A 24166-nucleotide genomic window follows, 5' to 3' on the forward strand; every position below is an offset into this window, starting at 1 on the left:
GAGAGAGAGAGAGAGAGAGAGAGAGAGAGAGAGAGAGAGAGAGAGAGAATTAAATGAATGCAATCTAACACCGGTACAAAACACTCACTGACAGACTTACTGTATATACAATCCTTCCAATATCTTTAGCCACAAAGAGGCTGAAATTTCACTCAGGGAGACCTGATGTTTACCAAGGGTGCATTTTTTATTATAAGAAATACAGTAAATACAGTAATATTGTGAAATATTATTGCAATTTAGAATAACTGCTTTTTTATATATTTTTAATTTTAATATTTTTAAAAGGTAATGTATGTGTGATGTGATTTAATATTTTTAAAAGGTAATGTATGTGTGATACAGCAAAGCTGTATTTTCAGCATCATTACGCCAGTCTTCAGTGTCACATGATCCTTCAGAAATCATTCTAATGATGATTTGGTTCTCAAGAAACATATCTTATTATCAACTGTTGTGCTGCGAAATATTTTTGTGGTAACCGTGATATATTTTTACAGGATTTTTTTTTGTATTTATAAATAAGTGTAAATAATAAGTACATATTTTTTAATGTAATTTATAAGTTCAAAAGAACAGCGTTTATTTAAAAATATAAATATTTTGTAACATTTTAAATGTCTTTACTGGTATCCTTGCTGATTAAAAGTATTAAACTCTTTCCAAGAAAAAAATCTTACTGACCCCAACTTTTTGACCAGTACATTACTTAGCTTATACTGAGATGAGGGCCTGATGTATTTTGCTCTGGTTCAGGCAAGCTGCACACTGGAGATTGTGTAGATACTGTACACCTGACACTGAGCCTGTCCAAATACCAACATTTGCACTTGACAACTTGTTTTATTAAATTTGGCCCAAGTGTTCAAGTAGGCATGAAGACTGCAAGTGTGTGTAGAACATTTGATTACCCAATGGGACACACTTATAGTGTTGCAAAAATGCAAGTGTTTACAGAGCTTTATTTTGATTTTCAGTACTTTGCATTTTAAAATAAACTTCTAAATATCTGTTCAGTAGTCCCTATGTAACAAAAGACACTATTTTAAAAGCAGCTGCAATTGTATAAAATACACATAGCCTACTCATCTTTGCACCAATAAAATGTGCAACACTTTATGTTTGACTACCAAATTATATGTAATATCTAATTCATTTAACTTACAGTTGAATGTTTTCCAAGACATCTCGCGATTTTAGAGCATGAGAGTTCCCGGACATGATTCATGATGGGATACGCTTAGCCTCGAATACCACTCCGAAGCGCTATTAGTATGAGTTCAGGGCATTGCGCTTTGGCATTTTTAAGACATGGTACAGTCTTCCGCACTTACTTCCTGTCGAGTCCGCAAGTGTGGGTATTTGGACAGGCCCTGTATCTGGAGTGGGTGTGTGTATGTGTGTGTACCTGAGGTTGAGGTAGGTGAGGGCTGGCAGCTGGCACAGGCTGGGCGTGAGGGATCGCACACAGTTGTGGTACAGGCTGAGCGTCTCCAGAGAGACAAACTGACACACCTCCTCTGGAACCTCACAGAGCCGGTTCTTTGAAAGGTCTGAGATAGAGAAACACCAATCACTGTTAGTACAGAATAAATTAATGACCACAGACACCTTTACATGATAACAACAAAGAGGTCAGCCATAGAGGACATTATATATTACCAGTAAAATAAAAAAAATAAAAATAAATAAAACAATTCAATTTAAACAATTAATTACATTTAACATTTTAATTAAATTATATATTTTTTTATTTGAATTAAAACATTTAATTTAATTTAATTTAATTTAATAATTTATATATATATATATATATTTTTATTTTTTTTTATGTATTATGCCATTCTTTTTTATGATAATTTAGCACGTTTACGTTCTGTTTGAGTCGCACTCAATGGCAATGGTCAGACTATAGATGCATCCTAAGCAACAGACAAGCATCTTTTGTCACTTTGTTTATGCATCCATATCCATGGGACAGAAGCCAGGGACAGGAAACGCGTAAACAGTCATGATGTTTCCCAAAGTGAACAAAGACTTTTTTATGGGAATTCAGATTTTGTCCAAGTTTTTGACAGCAATTGAGGATGTGAGCGTTGTGTCTGAATATAGCTCAAACCATTCCAATTCCATTCAATATTTTCATTCCAGACAGAAGCTGCACTCGCCAGATACACGTGAAACACACACTCCCATCAGTGGCGCTGGTCGTGGGGTCAAGATGTATTTCTGGAGAGGGGAGGATTTTAATTACAGGGCCGAGGAAGCTTAGAACAGGGTGTGTGAACGTGAGTGTAAGTCCATGTCACTAGAGAGACAAACCAGACAGAAGAAACAACCAAAACACAGAGTTTAAGGCTAAATGACCGTTTTCACCTTACATTAGCGTTATATGCACACAGGTACAGTGTAATTTCAGGCCTTTCAGATTCAAGTCTCCATAACCTTCCTCATGATCTTAAATAAAACCAAAGTTACTTTCACACTATGAGAACAATAGCGTGTGGAAGTGTGTGCGTGCGTTTTCTTTCTCTTCTTCCCTGCACTGTCCAATTGTCCAATCCGCTCTCCTTCTCCAGATCTTTTGTTCAGCTGTTTTATTTGGCAAGGAAGCATTTCCCGCCTCTCCGTTCCCAGTGGGAAGAACTAAAGATTCCCAGGGGCAGCCCACATTTCCCACAATCCCCTGCACTGCTTTGCACTCACACCAGCCTAACATGGTAGAGAATGGGAGAAATACCAGTGTGCCCACATCATGGAGAAAGATGATATACGAGTCTGAATACACTTATGAAACTTTGATCAATAACACTTCCATAATCACTCTATGAGGTGATTATGGTAATATCGCTCATTAAAATAATTAAGAATTTAATTAAATACTTAAATGGTGTATAGAAGTTCGTAAGGATTTTCAGGTTTATTTATACTTGTTTATACTTTTATTAAAAAACTAGATTAGATTATATATGAAATGTGTAAAAATAAAAGGGGGGGGGGGGGGGGGGGGGTGGGGTAATGTTTGTATATAGACTAACTCCACCAATGGCAATTTCATCTAGTGGCACAGAAATCACACACTTCATCTTTAAAGAGAATTTTGATTTGAGTAGCAATGCTTTTATTTCTGTTCTGGTCATGTTTACTTTGTGTTCCTAGAAATAGTTGCCTAGACGTATCACATTCTCCACAGGGGCTCACAAACACCTCCTGCGTGAGGTCTCCAGCTGTGCCCAGCCTTAATGACACGTTCAAATCATTATTATGGCATGACAGAAGTCCCTAGCTAATAAGTAGGACTGTATTTCAATTATGTCCTGAAGGTCTCACTCTGTGTGTGTGTGTGTGTGTGTGTGTGTGTGTGTGTGTGTGTGTGTGTGTGTGTGTGTGTGTGTGTGTGTGTGTGAGAGAGACTTCTTAAGAGTAGCAGTTGGTCTACTGAGCCCCTCCTCTCTCTTGCTCTCTGAGGAATCTGAACGTTCTTCTGCCTGCTAGCGTCTCTTTGGTGTAACTAAAGCTGCTTTTGCATCTGGTGTGTGTGAGAGAGTGTTAATCAACACACACGCACACACACCCTCCAATCCTCCTTTAGCCCTAGAAGGAGATTACAGCGATTAGCCTGCGGGATAACAACAGACTCCCTTACAGTTCATTTTAGACATACATTTACACAAAAGCAACACAAACAAGACCTAATTATACTGTGAGCTCCAAGTAAGTTCTATATAAAATTTGATAGCCAAATGACTACTTCTACAACAGTTGAGGTGTGTTGTTGTTTGAAGGTCTCTGTGAAGGTGCCATGCTAAGATTTGTCTTCTTCGTACCTGCTGCCAGGAGCTATAGTCATCCCTGGGATTAACTGAAACGTGACGCTGTGTTTGTTTCAACACACTGACTAGACCTGATGTGTCAGGCACTGACTCGCTTTTATCTGAATAAAAACAAGCATTTGTGCTGCATTTTCATTTATTATTAATGTATGTCCTGTAGTGTTGTCACGATACCCAAATTATTGTTTCTATACCAAAACCAAGTCAAGAATTGCGATTTCGATACTTTTTCGATACTTTTCCTGAAAAGGGAGAAACACTCTCAAATATCATTGCTGTGCTTTATTTTAAAACTGGGACAACATTCCAATCATAACACACTAATAAATGAACATTTGAACAGCAGATAGGCTATAATAATCATTTGAACAAAATATGAAATATGAAAAATATAAAAAATAAATTAGAGCAATGACATTCAAGGTAAAAAAATAAATAAATTTAGCAGCATTATCTCAGTTATCATAAGAAACATAAGATTTTATCAATATCAATGCCACTGACGATTCTGCTTATCGATCCGATTCTTTAACGATTCTCTTATCGATTCATGATAGCATTGTGTGGAAAAAAGTAGTCATATGCTTTTTCGGGGGGAAAAAACAAGTGTTTTTATTTGTTTTATGTAATTTATGTAATAAATGAAACCTTATTACAAAGTGTTAACGATTAGTTATACACCGATTCAGACAGATCAGTTGTTTTAACCATTCATTAAAACGAATCGGTTCAAATGAGTCATTAGTTCGCGAATTGGACGTGTCATTATCGGACGTGTGCGCGTTGTGTGATTATCCAGGCGGTTACATCCCACTGTCATCACAGAAAACATTTCATGACTGGATAGTTTTTTTCGTTTATTTAAAGTGTGGTTTATGTCAGCTGAATGTGCGGAACGATTCAGAGAAGATAAGGCAACGTATTTTACCACAATTTACACCCAGCGGTAATTCAGAAAAAAAAAAGAAAAAAAACTCCGAATGCTCCACATGAAACTTTAGTCTCCCGACCTTACCATCGTGTCGAATTATTTTGATTAATATGTGCGAGGGAGAGAGAGAGAGCAAGACAGCGCTTAGTTTTGAGACGGTGAAGCCTTGTTTATACTTTCGCCTGGCTCCGCAGAGAGAGAGAGAGTGCGCGCGCGCGACCGGGGCTCGCTCACTCTCACTCTCTCTTTCTCTCTCTGCTCGTTCAGTTCACGCGCCCTGTCACACGCGCATGAGGAGAAAAACACAGACGTCCATAGGGAGGCACTGGAAGCGTGCGTTGCACACACCAACATGCAATACTCTCTTACAAATCTGGAACGCGGTCATTCTTAGAAGTATCGATACTAATAAATTTAGGTATCGTGAAGTTTTTAATTTCCGAGTATCGCGATACTTTTGAAGTATCGGTGCACCGTGCAACACTAATGTCCTGTCATTTCAGCACCATTTCCCAAACAGGTTTCCAGAACATTCCCACTCTATCCCATTGTTCGGACAAACATGTGGTCCCATTCCAAACTCACAAAAATAAATCAGTATCATATGTAAAATATTTTAAAATCGCTAGTGTTTACACACAGTGGAAGGTCAACCTACTGTTAAGATGCATTCACATTTATCATTGTTAGGAATGCCAGGAATTTCAATAGGAATGCAATTGTGAATTTCGCATAAGATTAGACTTCTTTTCCATACAACAAAAGTGAATGGTAACTGTCAAGCTCCAAAATAGAACCCTAATGTCCCAAACGGCACCCTAAGCCCTCGTGTTTTTGCTCAGAGTCCACGCTTTCGTGATGTAATGCCGCTTTGACTGTTGGGTGGCTCTGTAAAAATATTGAGGGCACATATAAGCCTGAAATCTGAAATGACAAACGGCCTGAAATTTAAAATGGCACCCTTTAAAATTAAAAAATTAAAATATGAAAGTATAAATACAATGTACAGTAAACACACACACAGATTATGAACACATATGCAGTATTACGGATAATATGAATAAATAGAAGTGAATTTAAAAGATATTGCACTAGTGGCTTTGGGAGGTATACGATGGCTTTATGTGAGCAAAAGATTGAAATCTAAGTTATCATTCACTGAAAATCTTCCCCTCCACTGTAGCAATATAAACTTTAAATTCACACTTCAAACATATCATAACAGACAGATGACATCAAAAATCTGTTTTCAGAGTTTTCCCATGTCTGCAACAATGTTTTGAATTGACCACAAGGACCAAATCATTTGAGACACATGGAGATGGGGTATACTTTTAATAAATTTAGACTTTTCCTCACCTTAACTTATTGAAATGATTCAGAAGACATGGAAAATAGAGCCAACGTTGCATGTACCGTCAACCTTTTAAGATTTATTTTTTGCTTTTTTTGCTCTTATTTACACAACACAGAGAGCAGACAGAAAGTGAAGTGAGAAAGAGAGAAGGAGAATGGGATCAGAAAAGACAATGACTGAAACTCAGGTCACCTGAATCAGCTCTGACTGGATATACTACTTTTGTCTGACTTTTTTATCTTTTTGGAGTAAGAAAAGTCCCTTTAATTTCCTTTGTATGGACAAAAATAGCTTGCTTGGACATTCTACTTTAAGTCATACAGGTTTAGAATTATGGATGATAACATACTGGGGGAAAAAATTTACATTTCACCTTCAAAAATTTGCACCAGTGCCACTAGAGAAACAGCATTTCATTACTTCTCCTCCTCTGAAGCAGGAACAACAATAAACTGTGCCATGACTTGACTTGACTTGACTTGAGATGGGGGCAGAGAAAAAAAATGAGAGGGGAAGAAAGGGAGGGGAGAGACCGAGAGGGGAGAGGAGCGCAAATCTTGAAAGGGGACGAGTGAATGAGTAACAGCAGCATGACAATAGCAGTGAAAGCATGAATACCGGCCTGAGCCGAGGGGGTGACGGAACAAAAACACACGGGCCAGAATGACTCGACACATTCAAGAGAGCACCACTGGAGGCAACATATAAGTGTGTGTGTGTGTGTGTTCGGCACACGAGCACTACTCAAGCACATCAGTGAATTTACGGTCAGAAAAAAAAGCTGATTATTTGACCTCACAAGCACTTTAGAGAGCTAAGTGCACTGACCGAATCGATCAAAACACCAATGTGTGCCACGTCCTTTTCATTATTTCTTGCTGCACCATAAAACTGAGGTTTATTTTCAGACCTCAGTCTCCAAAGGCTCTAACATATCAGTGATGGAATCATATACAGTTAAAACTCCATAATCCAACAGGACAGGCCTACTTTGTACAAGCTTTTAGCAAATGCCAAGGTCCAACAGTATTAGTTTCAAAACAACAGCATAAATGGCAGTCAGGAGTTTCTTCAGAAAGCCTAGAGCTTTAGCAAGTTTCTGTTGTTTTTCCCTGAGAGACTCGTAGTTTTCTAAGGAAAATGTAAGTGGTGTGAGTGCGGTTTTGATTCCACTTCCATTTTAAATGGTTCAATAAACAAGTCTCATAAACAAGTCTTTAAGCACTTTTAAGGAAATGCCAAATAATGAATTCTAACAATATAAAATCATATCGTAAGCCTTCCATGTTTTGTTTGAATTATAGGCCTATGTATGTAGTACACATAGGCTAATACAATATAATAATACTAATAATAATGGTTCTTGGTTTTAAAGTTATATAAAATAATAAAATAAACAATTTTAATAATTATTTTATATATATATATATATATATATATATATATATATATATATATATATAAAAAGTTTCATTTGTTTGATTTTGTTCAGTTTTTTTAACTGGTTCTGAAACAGGTTGATTCCCAACCCTACACTGTAAAAAATTATATGATCAATAGGCATAAGTTATGACAACATAATGTTTTTACACAGCTTTAACTCATTCATATAAATTAAGCAATTTTCAACTTTGTTTTATAAGTTATACAAGATTCAACACATTGTTTCAAAGTCAGTTTAATGTAATGTAAGTTGAAATGACTTAAACATCCAAGCTGATTGTACTTAAATGTAAAGATAGTTCAAATGAAAATTACCCTATGATTTACTCACTCTCAAGCTGTGTATATGACTTTCTAATTTCAGACGAACACAATCGAGTTATATTAAAAAATGTCTTGGCTCTTCCAAGCTTTATAATGGCAGTGAATGGAGGATGAGATTTTGAAGCCCAAAAAAGTGCATCAATGTATCATAAAAGTGCTCCACACAGCTCTGTGGGGTTTAATAAAGGCCTTCTGAAGAGAAGTGATGCGTTTGTGTAAGAAAAATATACATATTTAAAACTTTAAAAACTAAAATAACTAGCTTCCAGCAGACGGCCTACGCAAGTCGACTTAAGCCAAAAGAGTAACACTTGACGCGATGTAGGAATAGCGTAAGCTTAGACGCCTCTCACGGTTCAAACAAATAGGTCTGGGTAACAAACTCAAGATCCTCTTCTCTTATATTGAAATCCTCCGACATTTCTCTTTACAAATTGTTGTTTTAGACTACTAATTCGTGCCCGGTGTTTTGCTCCATCCTCTGCTCTTCCGCGTTTGTCAATGCGTCAAGGTCAAGTGTTACTCTTTCGCTGTAAATCGATGCATACCGCCGTCTGCCGGAAGCTATATTTTAGTTTACAACGTTTTAAATATGGATATTTTTCTTACACAAAAGCATCGCTTCGCTTCAGAAGGCCTTTATTAACCCCCGAGTGGAGCACTTTTATGGTGGATGGATGCACTTTTTTGGGGCTTCAAAATCTCATCCTCCATTCATCCTAAATACAATCAACAGTGTTACTGATGCTTTAGAAAACTCATGGTTAGGGAGTGTCCAATCTCTTCTGTGTGAAGTATTGCCAATTACAACAGTAAAACCCCCACTGACATTATCACTTCACTTTTGGAGTCTATGGGACGTTGTCTTCAAACGGTCCGAATGAACAGAGAGTTCTGTGTGCATCCTGTTTAATCGACGGTCAACGGCCCAGCACTTTGACTACAGTGTTATCTTTGTCTTTGAAAGTCGATGAAGGCCACAAAAGGTCAAGCCAATGGATTTAACCGTCCAAACATTTAGGGGGCCCCCCAAGTTATCCCACACAACTCTACCAGCCTTTTGTGTTCAAATACAAATACACCTCCATCACCTTAAAACCTAATGATTTTTCTACCTCTCTCAATAAACCGTTTTATGAAAATCCTAATTAAACATCCACATGTTTACTTACTATTTAATAGACACCTTCTAAACTGACAAGCAGTTAAATTACCACAATACAGTTCATCTGTAGCCACATGGGGTTAAGTGTCTTACTTTAGAGCTAAATGAGTAAATCAATGGTGAACAGAAACAACCAAATGCTTGAGTTACAGTGCGAAGGATCCCATTTAAATTCGTATGATCTGTTATGTCTAGTGACAATAAGGGGGCAGCAGAACTGATATTGCTTCTGAATTATTACGTTTTAAATCTAAACAAATCATTTGAATTTTTATTGTATAAAAACGAATTTCCCACTGTTGTGGCATCAATTTTCATCAACTAAGCACATAATTTATGTTCTAAAATTGGTGTTATTGATATCATTAACTGAAATAAAGCTGAAATTAAAAACAACAACAAGAAAAAATTAAATAAAATACTTAAACTATTAACTATTAATACTTAGAAATACTAAATGTTGCATTGGCAACTAAGCGAAATAAAACAAATTAAAATTAAAGTGTACTAAAACTACAACTGAAATAAAAAATAAATTAAAGCTAAATATTAAAAATTAATTAAACTGACAAAAGCACATACAATAACTTAAAATTTTAAATTAAAATGAGAAATTAAAAATACAAAAGGTATTCATTTAAAATATTCATATATTACTATAAATATGTGTGAAGGTAAATATCACTTATGTTCATAATTTTTGGTCAAGCTGTAATTTTGTCAAATGATGCAAAAAGTGTGAAAATATTTTGTAATTGTGAGTTTTGGGGTGCATAAAAAGTTGTGAAATGAGTCTAAGCTAGACAAAGGAGTTGACACATTAATGTAACGCATTTGAGAGGTGTAAAGTGCTCAGAACTTTCATTAGGCCTACATAAAGAATACAATAATGAAAACTATTATATGCCATTTTTGCTGTGTGTATACCAGCATCTATGCAAACTTTCCAAGCTGGCAGGTAAAGTTGTACTGGAAAAAACCTTTGTATCAACACCAGCAAACTCAAGGATCTGTTGCTAAACCATAAACACAACTAACATAATCAGATTATGATGTGTTTTTCTGAGCCATTGATCTCATTGCAGTGGAGGTGGTTGAGCGGTGACTCAAGACGCTTGAAGTCTCAGCTCTATACGCCAGGAGCTCGTATCTGTTACACAAGACTGAAGCAGCGTCAGTGCGGTGAAATCCACCTCACACAACCAAGAGGAGGCTAGCGGATGTGTTCCGTTACCATAACAACCAAATCATCATGTGTCAAAACAAAGGCAATGCAATAAGAAATCAAATCAAACTGGCATTTACTTGTTTATTAAAAAAAATACGTAATGTAATAATGCTGAAAAGTAGATGTTCAATTTAGTAGTCGAATGCATGTTTAGAAGGCATGCCTATTTGTGCTGTGGTTGTGAGAACTTGCACAATTTTGATCTGAAATGCATGTTCGAGCTCTGTTGTTAAACAGCTTTTCTCCGGTGAAGATGTGGCACTTCACAATAGCTAAACAACCCTGAAAACATGGTAATTATTATTGGTATTTGCTAAGGCAAGTATCACATTGCTAGCCTAGCTCAAATTTTACATTAGATTTTAACAAACCCATAATCCTAAATGTGCCATCACATTAACAAAATAATTTTCATTAACAGTTTCATGCAAAATTTCTGATCACGTGGATTTCTATTGAAATTACTAGATTTTGTTGCCGTAAAAAAAGCAGAACGATGGTAAATGTGATGGCAGTGGCGTAGGTTTGATTTTGAAATTGGTGGGGACAGGACATCAATATTTAATATATTTAAAGTTTTGATCGAAAATATTGCTAGGGATATATCAGTGTCACTGGATATTGGTAGGGACACGTCCCTAGCGTCCCTACTAAATTCTACGCCCCTGTGTGATGGCACCTTAAGAGTTAAACTGATCAAAACGAAAACAATCATGGTTAACCATCACAACTGTAAAAAAAAAAAAAAAATTCCAGACACATTGAAAGCGAAACTCGAGTCCAGGTAAACTACTGTATTAAAGAGGTCAAATTTTCTGAACTTTTAATAATCATGTCATTAAAATAGACAATCAACTAATTGATTAATCCTTGGTGTTAATACCACAGCATGCATGTGAAGTACTCAAAAACCATGTATGTAGGCTACTTTTTCATTTTCATTTAAACAAATATACCTGAACTATGTCGGCCATGTTTACTATAAATTTGTATACCATTCAGTTAAAAATTGTAAATTAAAAAATGCCTATTTGTGCTGAAATTAAATAAATAAATCATGAATGTCTCTCCTAGCAACCACCCAAAACACTGTAGCAACCGCACAACAGGACAGTAAAATCCACTCCGAACACCTCAGCAACCACAAGGCAACTCCCTGGCAAACAAACACCCTCGCATTGTGGAGTTTTGCATGGACAAGTACAACTCACACTTTACTTCAGTGCAGGTTTGGCCAAACTCACTAAAAACAATCAACCAACACCAACTGTCAGTGTGATAATCCTCAATGAATGTTCTCCCTCAAAATAGTCTACTCAGGTCTGGTGTGGTCTCGCTTGTGCTCAATCAAACATTCACCATGCTCTCAAGCGCACACACACACACACACACACACACACACAGTAATCACCCCGGAGCCTCTCTAAAGCCTAAAGAGAGATGGTGATTCTGCCATCTGGACACGGGTTACGTTACATAACTTATCAAGGGTTGGTGTTTATCAAACAGTTGAATCTCAATCAGATTTGAATTTTCATATCCTATCGAGCATGATTATGTGGAAAGGGGAGGAGCAGATTTCAGATCATCAGATATTGAGACACGTTACAAACTTTGTGTTCATTAAATACGTCTATGTGTGCAGTGAGATATCTCCCCATGTGCATGTGTGCTTGATGTTAGCTCAGATTGTGTGCTGAATGTGTTTGAATGGAGCATGGCATGGTTCAGAGAACGTTCAACAAACATTTACACCTGGACATGTTTTCTCCTTTTTCCCCAACATTTGTGTGTTCAGCAACACACAAACGCACAAAGCAGCATTGATTCAGCTCATTTATGCTACAAACTTTAAAATTAGTCTATGAAAATACACCTCTTGATGGTATTTTTGGTCAAGATCTTGTACAAGCACTCTGTAAAGTCTACTCCAGCACATCCCATAGACTTTCGATGAAATTGAGGTCTGGATTCAGAGGTGCCAATTCATTGTGTGAAAATCATCCTTAATGCTCCCAACCATTCTTTCACAGTTTGAGCGATGATGAATCTTTACATTGTCATCCTGGAATATGGCCATGATGTGTCTTCCTACATGGTTGTTTAAGAAATGAAAAGCAACTCACTCCATCAATAAGGGTTAGAAGAACTGTTACCAAACATACATGCTAGAAACATAATAATCACAGCAATAATGATCCAGTCATAGACTCTTAGGTGTTTGCCTATTTACATCCAAACAGCGACTTTCTGGCCGGGGAGTGTAAATGCTTGGGAAAAAAAAACAGGATAAAGTCCATTTGAGACATACAAAACTTCAATATTGCAAATGCATTCATTTCACAACATACTCAACCCTTATTGCAGCTGCGTAAACAAAGCTAGGTTCATACAATAACAGCAGAAAGTGCCAGCCATCCCAACACAACTAATCCAGAAAAGTGTCATTAAAACAATGTTACAGCAAAAATAGCTCTACAATAGCCTGACTTCGTCATACTCATATTCTAGTCAGAATGTGAGTCTGATACTGCTCCATAGGGCTTTGATTATGAGGCGTGTCTTAACCGAACCAGAGAAAAAAAAAACTCTGCACTCAATTGGATAGACCTACAACCAATCAGAGCAACGCAGTAAGTGTTTTTTTTTATGAGCTATACGCAAAGTTGTCAATAGAACTCAACTACACGCACGCTTGAAGAAGTAGTAAAATAATGAGTGTTGCTTCTTTTACTTGGTCCTCCATGAGTGCGACCAAAGGAGAAACCACAACGACCACAGGGTTTTCATTGCGTCCCATCTTCTTAGCGACCATCGGAGCCAGCTGATAAAATAAACTTTTGCCGAATCCCCTAGGAAGGACGGCAAACACATCTTTCTGATCGACAGATGCCTTAATTGCAGTTCTCTGTTCGTCTTTTAAAATGAATGCGCTGTCGATTTCTTTTACGACAGACGCAATAGCGGAATCTATACATCTCAATTCTCCAGCTGCAGTCACCTTTGAGGGAAACCAGTTCAACCCAAGCGCTCTTTGATAACGTGATGATTATGTAACTGCAGATCATCTGTCTATCATCGTATAAAGCCCGCCCTGGCAATTTGATTGGCCCGACTAATTCTGAACCGATCATAATTACTCCTCAATGGATCGAGTCCAGACTGAACTTCCCGACCAAAAAATGTTGTGGGCGGGGTTCGGGCTGGCATCCAGGCTAGCTCTACAACTCTACAAGGAATAAATCTGGAATGGGAATACATCTGAGAAGACTTCCTGTGAATCTGTTTCTGCAGCAGAAAGAGTGAGCATGATAATACAGCATCTGTGTGATTTCAGTTTTAATGAGTGACAGCGAAACATCCTTCCGTCTTGTTTTACATTATAACTGATATCCGTTAAAAAAACGCCATAGCAATTATAAGCCAAGGGTTTCTAGCTGTGCTCCTCTCTCGAGATTCGAGACCTTCTGACCATCTGTTGTGCTTTAAGTGAAAGGAGAGGAAGAGGAAGAGAGTGACAGAGAGGGAGGGAGTAGAGCTGAGAGTTTGTCGCTGAGGAGAAGCAGAAGTTGAAGTCGAGGAGCCCACATCCGGTGGCTGTGTGTGGTGGAAATGCAACTGCAAGGGGAAACAGAACAACACTGTGCAACAGGGTTCGTGTTGACTCTCTCGCACAGCTGGTGATGCAGAGTAGACACACTCCTGTTCTCACTTATGGAGAATTATGTACATTTTTCACATATGCACTGCAAATATAAATGACCACGCAACATACTCATGCAAACAGTGTCTCCAACAGCTGGCACAAAGGAAGCACACACTCTTACAAAACACAGCTGGCAAACACTCAAAAGATAATGACATTAAACCAACACACGCACAAACTTGAGCTTGTTCCAAGCAGAGCTGAATTCATAATAAATCCTCTCCAACCCTGAATCTGAGAGGCTCGTTTGCTTAAGCAAAATATGACCTCATGTTCAATATTTATCAGTAAAGGTTGACCACATCCGAACATAGCAGGAAATGATTTCAGTTTCAAGCGCCAGGGTCTATCTGAATGACCTACAAACAACATAAGAGAAGAGATCGTCTCAAAACCAAGTGAGCTGCCTACCTAGACAGCATTTTTTAAACATCACACGACCAAAAAGATGTAGCCTAAGTAGGCAGCTCACTAGTTTTTTTTTGTTGATGTTTTGCTAACAACAAATGTGAAAAGATTTTGTTGTATAGATGTGCTGATTTGTTGCATAAGCCACATTAATAAGTTGCAGACGTCAACTTTCCTATTGAATGGTCATTGTGTCACTGTGCAGCCTATAAGGCAGTCAGTGTCATTTTTACTTCCTGGTTGTCAGTGTATGACATGAATGTGCGGGTGTGGACTGGACGCTTCAAACTGTTTTAGTCCTAAAAAAGAACCTGATTTAAGATGCCCAGGTACACTAGAATCTAAAGCATGATGGCATTAAAAAGTACATAACCAAAAGAAGAAGAAAAAAAGATACAAAGCCACTTAACACTTTATCTGGAAAAATGACCGCCCATGCAGACTCATCGGGAAAGTGCCCTTTCATATTTCTAAGTAAAATGGATTTTGAAAGCAACTTTCACCTGTCTAAATTTGTTCAGTCAAATAAATTCTCATCTTACGCAGATAATTTGCTCCAATTCTATCATCTAACCACTCTCATGTCTCTCTAAACTCATATCACCCACAGAGCATAGAAGTTGTTTTTAAATAATTAAAAATGTTATAAAATACAATAAAATAAGAAGGTCAGTGTTCACTGAAGCCAGTGTGATTATCTAGACTAATGAGTCTTAAAGGGATAGTTCACCCAAAAATGAAAATGTCATGATTTACTCTCCCTCAACTCTCCCTAGGTATGACTTCCTTCTTTCACCCAAACACAATCGGAGTTATATCCTGGCTCTTCCAAGCTTTAAAATGGGAGTGAGAAGATTTCGAAGCACAAAAAAAAAATCACCTCCATGCATTATAAAAGTGCTCCATACAGCTCCAGGGGGTTAATAAAGGCCATCTGAAGCGAAGCGATGCATTTTAGTAAGAAAAGTATCCATATTTATAACTTTATAAACTATAATCACTGGCTTATGTACGTGAGTCTAGTTCCGGTGGAAGAGTGACCTCTGACCCGAAGCATGACGTAATGACGAACGCGGAAGCGCAGAGGATAGAGCAAAACAAAACACCAGTCACAAATTAGAAGTCTGAAACGACAAATTTTTAAAGAGAAATGTCGGAGGAGCTTGAGTTTGTTGCCCAGCCCTGTTTGTTTGAACCGCGAGATGCGTCTACTGTAACTGTAACCTAAGTTTACGATACGATGCATGACATCCTACGTCATGTGTCGGGTCAGAGGTCACTCTTCAGCCGGAACTCGAAAGCCGGAAAACTATGGCCGTCACCGAAAGCCTTTTATTAATTATATCAATCAATTTTTTATTACAGACTCAGGGTCCAATTTTTAAAACACCCAACATATAACACAACAACAATAAAATAAAAATAAAATAATAAAAAACATATTATATAATTATAGTTTATAAAGTTATAAATATGGATATTTTTCATACAAATATTAATCGCTTCGCTTTAGAAGGCCTTTATTAAGCCCCCAGGAGCCGTATGGATTACTGTTATGATGAATGGATGTGCTTTTTTGAGCTTCAAAAACCAAGGTACCATTCACTGCCATTATAAAGCTTGGAAGAGCCAGGATATTTTTTAATATAACTCTGATTGTGTTTGGCTGAAAGAAGAGTGTCATATACACCCAGGATGGTTTCATGGAGAATATGGGATAATTTTTCATTTTTGGGTGAACTAATGGTCTAAAACCACTCAATTCATATGGATTACTTTTACAATGTCTTGATGAAAGTGACACAAAATATGATATTTAGTATTTTTTTCCACACTATGGAAGTCAATGGGGCCCATCAACTGTTGTTTGGTACCCATATTTTTCTAAATATCTTTTGTGTTCAGCAGAAGAAATAAATTCATACAGGTGGAGCAATTTGAGGGTGAGTAAATGATGATAGAATTTTCATTTTTGGGTGAACTATCCCTTTAAGAGTAGAGCTGTATGCTTAATCGATAAAACATTTTTTGTAATCTCGATTCAAACAGCCACACAATCTCCTTCCTAAATGACAACGATTTGGCTATGTCTCTTAAACCTTTGACAGAATCATACCGGAACATTTAAATCTGCATTGGTGCTGCATTCAACCATCTCTTCTCTTCCATGTCATTCTCCTAAGCTGTTGACGTAGTGTAAAATGAATAGTTGAATAAAGTTGTTATTTTTGGGGGGGGGTTTGCGCACAAAAAAAGTATTCTCGCCGCTTGATAAACTTAAGGTTGAGCCACTGTAGTCACTTGGACAATTTTAACGATGTCTTTACTAACTTTTCTGGTCTGGCAGATATCAAATACCTAGAAGCCTATGAGGGTGAGTAATTACTTACAGAATTTTCATTTTTTGGTAAACTAACCCTTTAAATGACGATATATCGGTACTTTCTACGTTTTTCTATTTGGATAAAGAAAATCTGTATTTATTTAAAAAATATATATTATTTGACATCCTGCACAATGATATCCTACAAACAATGTTGATATTAAAGGATATGGAAACAAATATAGTGAATGTAATGTAGGCTAATATGCAATATATTATGAGCAAAAAGGTGGTTAAAATCACATTACATTCTAACATTGTAACATTACAATCTAAAAATTAAAAATAATGCTTTTGTTTTTAAATTGACTAAATGCTAAACTAAAAATGAAAATAAAAACAAAAGCACAAACTAATTATATTAGCCTGCATTTGATTACATTTGATCCCATAATGTTCACTTTCATAAAAATATAGGCTACTTGTAGGTTTAAAATTCCACATATGGCACATTTATTGTCTCCAACAACAAATATTTTAGCAATCTGTATAATTTAGTCAGAATTATTGCGCTACTGTTCTATTGTGCTCCGTCTGTTTGGTGCGCTCATTCACGGAAGCTTGAATTTTAGCGGAGATTCACTTGCCGAAGGCTCGGAGAAACCTGTGAAATGTAAGTTAAGCACTGAGGAAAGCGCCACATCTCAAACGCATTAAACAGCGCAAGTATTTATCTGTCAGTCAGCAACAGTATCTGTCAGAGCATCTGACAGGCCAAGCTGCTTTAAACATGTTAACTATATCTTACCAGTTATTTTGAAGCCCTTAAAGCTTGTGTCATGTTTAGGACAAATTGTACTTTCACTGCAGCAGCTCAACACTGCGTCCTCGGCTATTTTTCAGATGTGCTCGACTCGTAATATCAAACTATACTGTATCGATATAAAGGAAGGTATTGCCTCATTCCATATCGTTTAAAAAAAAAAGATATCGATATCTCATACAAACTCGATATACCGCCCAGCCCTAGAATAGGGACAACCCTTTTAGACCATGCGCCATCCATTTTTCCTGTCATTAAACTAGCAAAAGTGGATTCGGACACGTCCTAAGTGCACTTGCGCTGTGCACTTAAGACCATGCGCTTAGATCGTTAAAATAGGGACCAGAGAGTTAAATGCAACTCTGCATGTATGCCAAAAAACTAAACCATTATTAGGCCAATATCCAGACAGTCTAGACTTTCACTACCACAGACACAGCCATGCCTACAGGCTAATATTGGACAGGAAACATTACTGATGGGGGATAACAGATCAATGGAAATAAGCCATGAGGAAAGTGTCTTGTAGAATATAATATGGGTCATCTCTAGAAAATCTTTTGAAAATCATCCAAACGACCCCAAATTCAAGACCTTCTACGATGACCTGGATAGAAGGGAATCTTCACCCGACCAAGAAAAGAAAGAGATGGGGAAATGGGGAGAGCAAGTGGGAGAGAGAAGAAGCCTGCCTCAGACAAGGAGGAGGGGTGTTGCCGAATGGGACTCCAGTTGGGGGGGGAAAGAGGAGGGACCCTATTTCGGGAATATCATGACAATGGGAGCAGCCCACGAGCCTGTTTTATCAAGAAAAGGGCTCTCTCCCTCCCCTCTTTCTCTCAGCTGCTGTGAGGCTTAGTTGTGGTATGGAGTGAGTGTGCCTCTGAATGAGACACTGTGTTACGGGCTACACGACATTCATGCCCCAGGCATGCTCACAAGTGTGGGAGCCGGATGGAAACAAATATTTTCATCTACGCACACACAAAAACACATTGACTGTGATTTCATTTGGAGGATCCTGTTGGTGCCCATGTCCAGAGAGCATTTTCCTCCCAAAGCTGCTTCTACGGTTGTCCTTTTGTTTTCATGAACTCTTATCCATCTCTCTTATCCAGCGTTCTCGACATCCATCTTTCAGCACCTCTTTTAAATAACTGAATTTATTTCATTTCTCTGGGACGGTGAAAAGAATCGCAGTCTGGGATGTCATTTCACCCTAAAGTGCTGAGACACAGTCTAGCTTGTGTTATTGTTGTGGAGATACAGTAAGTCAACAGTGGCTGTATTATTACTCAGGTTATGAGTCCCGGAGTAATTTTAGATTGCGCCAGCTCCAGTTTGCATAAAGCCTTTGCAATGTCTTCAGGCAACGCCGACAATTGTGAAGATTTCAGATGACGCAACTTTGGATTGACACGCAAAACTTTCAAAAATGAACCTAATATTTTTTAATCATATCATTCTCTATACAAATAAACTTTTTGAATTGAATGAGTGCAGAATGAGATTAAGGGGTCTCGGTGGATTGATGAGACTGGGATTTACCGAACAGGACCTTCGGCAAGACTGAGCCCTTGACCTTCCTGAGGGGAAGTTACTCTATATTGGAGAGCAAGTCTTCAGGAGAGAAAGTGTGTGTAGACTAAGAACAAACCAAGGCGCATCAATCTTTGCTTCAATAGGTCTCTTAGCAAAAGAGACACTATCATCTTCCTCCTACCTTCAAGCACACTTAAAATACACATTGCAACTGCAACCAGTAATATATGAGCAACACCTAGTAATCATTCTCCAACTTTACAGTAGGTGTGTCTATGAAACATGATTATTATGGCATGATTTTTTTTAAACACTGGGACTATGCTTGGATTTATAGCATTTATACAATATGGCAGTTTCAGGCCTAGTTCTCTTAAACTGTTCCACATCCTCGGACTGCTCCCAAACTGTGGCTTGGGTTTCTGAGAGTCAGATGTACAGTACGGTTTCCAAGGCAACATACTTATCCACGCAGAAAATTGATGTGAAAAACCCTCCACAGAAAAATGAGAGATTAGACCATCTAGCTAAACCCAAAAGAGGGTTTTGACATATGGCGCTTTTCCATTACCAGTACCAGCTCGACTCGACTCGACTCGCCTTGGCTCGCCTCGACTCGGCTCGCTTTTCGCTCCGTTTTCCATTGCAGAAAGTACCGCCACAAATAGTACCCGGTCGTCATAGCGACGCATTTCGTTCCTCGTTGCCCCATCAAGCTCTCGCTGGATCCTCTCTTCGGCAACCAAACAAAGGAATGTCTGCACCTCCTCGTTTGACCACGGCGTATTCTTCCGAGTTGCCATAATACTAGTAAGTAAGTTTAGTAACTATCTCTGGCCAAACTATTTAAAAATGGCGGGGTTATTCTGGATACTCCATCTGGCGCGTGCAATGATGACGCAGATTCTCTGTGACCAATCAGCAGTCGGCATTGTTTTCACGTCACATTTTAGTATCGGCTTAGCTCGCCTCAGCTCGCTTAGAACCTCGCCGGAGGTGGTACGAAAAAAAGTACCCGAAAGCAGGTACAGGTACAACTTTTACACAGTGGAAAACCAAACAAAGGCGAGTCGAGTCGAGCCGAGCCGAGCCGAGGCGAGCTGGTACTGTGTAGTGGAAAAGCGCCAATAGTGAACTATTGTCAGCGCCTGAGAGTACATCAGCGGTATCAATATTCTAAATATAAGTCAATATTCTAAAAAAAGATTCCTAATAATTAATACTTTTTTTCTACTATGTCACCAAATATTCAAGATTATGAGGTGGGACCGTGCGGGAACAATACATAAATGAATTGACTACTAATCTGAATGTGTTCCTCTCAATTAGCCTACCATTTTGCACATCATTTTCAGATTAAAGTATTTTTTTGGTTAAGGCCTTATTCTGTAAAAGTATTTGATTTTTCCACATTTTATCTGCATATTCAAAATGAACTAATACATGTTTCCTTCATTTGCTACTGGAGAGGCTTGTTCTTGTCATTTATTATGCTGCATTTAATTTAATGACCTCTGAGTCTGAACACTCATTCATGTCCTTAACAATGGCATACCACAGCACAATGAGTAACAAATAAACCCAGGCCTTCTCATCGCTCAACAAATGTGTTTCTTCAGTAGCTCAGCTTTTTACATCAGTTTTTTTCTAATATCAAACAGAATGACCTTGGTTTGGACATGTGCACATAAAAAGGGATGTTCAGTTACAGTGACTCTACACAAAAATCTGAACAATACAATAAACGGGAATACTTATTCTTAATAAATTCAATAAACTTAAAGTGATAATCTTAATAAAGTGTGTAAAATAAATTGAGATTATATTTAAATATATTTCAAAACTGAAAATGATATAACCAACAACACATGTTTCACATTCTATTTGTGAGAAGAAAGCATTCCTACAACTTCTGAAGTGTTTTACTGAAGCATTACATAAAAAGCAAGTCTCAATTTAACATCAGTGTAAACCAAGGGGTCTAGGGTTTCGTGTATGCCTACATAAGGTTTATTTAACAACAGAAATTGAATAATCAAATGTAAAAAATAAAACACTGCTTAGTCTTCTCTGTATGAATTAAATACTGATTATTATTAAAGCTTCATAAGTTATTCAGTTAAGAGCAGTGAGTGGTTTTCTCTTTGTATTTTGTTGTTTGATTAACATTAAGCACACAAGCAGGTTTATTAGGCTGCGGTCACTTTAAGATCCAATATATTGTTACATGCGCGCTTTCTTTCTCAACTGTTTAGTCCACTTAAGACATAATTGACTGTGTTTACATGAATACACACTAAGGTGGGCATTTTGACATAATTTTGTGTGTATTTGGCCATATAGCCTAAGCTGTGGAAGAGAACTGAAGCCTGGAGCACACGCTGTCCGAGAGGAGGCTTTATGTGTGCGTGGATACTTCGCTTATAACATTTAATGTTATTAAACATGTCACACGTATGTAAACTCATTGTGTCCAGTCTACTCTCTGCGGTCTGTGTCGACCTAAAACTTAAACTTTTTGTTATCTTTTGGAGTATTACAATCATGCAGTTATTGCGATGTACATTTGCGATATTTCGATCATTTTGATATATCGTGCAACCCTAATGGAAGGTCTTATAGTTTTTGTACTGTTTATCAAAACTAAAAAGCTGTAAATGCATTTAAGTGAATTTTAGAGCAGAATCTGTTTTCAAGCTTGTCAATAACACCAGATGTGGGTCAAAAAGTTACAAAAAGAGGTTCAAGAACTGAAATTACGGTAAAAGGAAAATGAAATGCCACATGCAGCAGATATTATCTGTGCTTAGGCCCAACTAAATAGTAAATGCACTGCAACAACTCTCCTTCAGAGCATGTGCGTGTGGGGGTTTGGATGGCTCAAATACAAACTGCTTTATACCCACTTTGTATGAGAGAGGACCAGATGGTCATATTAGTGCTGCTGGCAAGATGGATCTCAACAAGCTCCCTACCAATGAGAGTGCACTCAAATGAGCTGACTACAACAATAACATTTTGTATCACTATTCCGCTGGGTTTCCACTGCACTGCGATCAAATGTGAAGTTTTACAGTGTTGTCTGTGGTAAGACGGCTCAGCTTGAGTGTAGTTTCCACCTCAACAACAGGAAGAGAAGCACAGCTCAGATGTCTACAATTTCTAAAGCAAACACACCAATCTCAAACTCAACAACCTGACTAAAAAACAGAATAAAGTGGTGAATGGGCAGTGGTGTAGTTCTTTGGAAACGAAAGCGAGTACAGAAACGAATTTATCAGATGATCGGCTTCCTACACAGATCATAAAAAGTGAAAGATCCGCTTTTCCTGGGTCGGGCGTGATGGTGGTGGTGCTCGTGCACCCCTGTAGAAGGGGCGCAGGTGAAGAAGACACTCAAACAAAGGACATTAAATGTACTGATACATTCCCTCCCCCCCTTCACTGATCCCCCTCTGACCGCTTTATTAAAGTCTTACCTGCGTGTGTAATGTCGGACAGGTCATAGTTCTTGGAGGTGCGGGGGAACTCTTTTAGTTTGCGGTTGGAGAGGATGAGCGCTCCGCTGGACGCAGCTTCTTCCAGCGCCTTCTCCACGCTCCTGCTGGCCGCTACGGTCGCCGGCAGCTGGGCTCCATCCCCAGCAGCCATCAAACACGAAATATGGCCCAAATCTTACTCGTTACAACGACAATCGCCCCTTCTAAACCTCCATGTCCTATAACGCAGGTCCAATAACGTTTCACACCGGGAAAGTAAGTTTTTGTACTCCAAAAGTGATGTAAAATCCAGTGATCGAGTAAAGTTGCGCGGGTGAGTTGACAGTGCGTGTGTGCTGGAGCTGAGAGCAGAAGGGGCGGGGCTTAGGGATTGAGTAAGTCTTGATTGACAGAGCGGACACACCCAGTACGAGCTCGGGAAATCAACACAAAAGCGCTGCTCTTATCGGAAGGGGGAAATGATAAAGTTTTTTGAGTCATTCAGAGGTTTTGTAATACAAATTGTTGAAGCTTCACTGCTTCGAAGTTTTTGCATTGTTTGCATACAGATAGCAAGACTGAAAAGATTTACAATAGTAGGCTACTAGCGGAAGCTTCTAATGGATATCAAAGCATTTCCCTGTTCCAGATCCATTGAAATGACGTGCACTTTAGAGAGGAAAGACATAAATATTGCATTAACATTATAGAATTAGTTCACCTTTACTTGGTTTTATGGATGTGACAGGTTGTCTGGACTGAGCTAACCATAAAAATTGGATTGGGCTCAGCCTCATAATAATCCTACTTCCAAAAGTAGTATTAAAATTATTAAAACATAATGTAAAAAAAAAAAAAAACATTGAGATGAAATTATAGGAAAACAAATTTCTGTGTGTGCATTTTTCAACTTTGAGCCCTGTTTTAAAATCCACTTTTCAAAAAAGTAGTGGCCTACAAAAGTTTGATTTCTCTACTAACTTTTAAAAGTTATTAAAATCTACACACTTAAAGGCCATTTTAAATTTAGTGAAAATAGTCAGCAAAAGTCAGTTTTAATGTATAACTTCAAAAAGCAGAAAATCTAAAATCACCTGAGACATTAAAGTTGTTGAAGAAGGTGCACTCCTAAACTGTAATTGCCTTTTTTTTCCCCCCTTCTTGACATATTGTATTAATGGATATGCCTACATAGACCACTATTTGTTTTTAGCTGTGTTGTATGTTGTAGGGGCACATTTGCCCATAATATGCACAAAGCTTTCACCGAGTTATTGCTTACCCATGCATGCTTAATGTCTGTTTTAGGCCTGACAGGGGCACAAAGTGGGTCACAAAATTATCCACTATTCTGTGTCATTACTCTCCATGGAACAAAACAGAGAGGAAGAGAGGGATTGAGTGAGTCCAGAGGAAGAGAAGGGATGAGAGGTCGTGAGAAAAAGTGAGGTCATCATGTGAAGCTGATACCAGGATCTGTGTTGAAACATGACTTAGGAATAACTAAATTAATAGTTTAATTAAGAATTTATTCTTAACATTGACTGTATTGGATGTATTATTGTAGGATTCCTGTATTGTTGGTGCCACTGAATATATATGAG

At 38.0% G+C, this 24166-nt stretch overlaps 1 protein-coding gene across 1 annotated transcript; it reads right to left on the bottom strand.

Moving 5' to 3' along the window:
* Nucleotides 1–1408: 1408 nt before the first annotated feature.
* Nucleotides 1409–22935, bottom strand: LOC130091157 (leucine-rich repeat and calponin homology domain-containing protein 4-like; the record flags this gene model as incomplete). Its single annotated transcript, XM_056258896.1, has 2 exons — nucleotides 22563–22935; nucleotides 1409–1553 (listed from the first exon to the last, which is right to left on the bottom strand). Coding segments are annotated over exons 1-2 (317 nt in total), but the record flags the coding sequence as incomplete, so codon positions are not given.
* Between the last annotated feature and the right edge of the window lie 1231 nt (nucleotides 22936–24166).

The sequence above is a fragment of the Rhinichthys klamathensis genome, unplaced genomic scaffold (assembly GCF_029890125.1).
Source record: "Rhinichthys klamathensis goyatoka isolate OS25496 unplaced genomic scaffold, OSU_Roscu_1.1 h1tg000161l_1, whole genome shotgun sequence".
Lineage (NCBI taxonomy): Eukaryota > Metazoa > Chordata > Actinopteri > Cypriniformes > Leuciscidae > Rhinichthys > Rhinichthys klamathensis.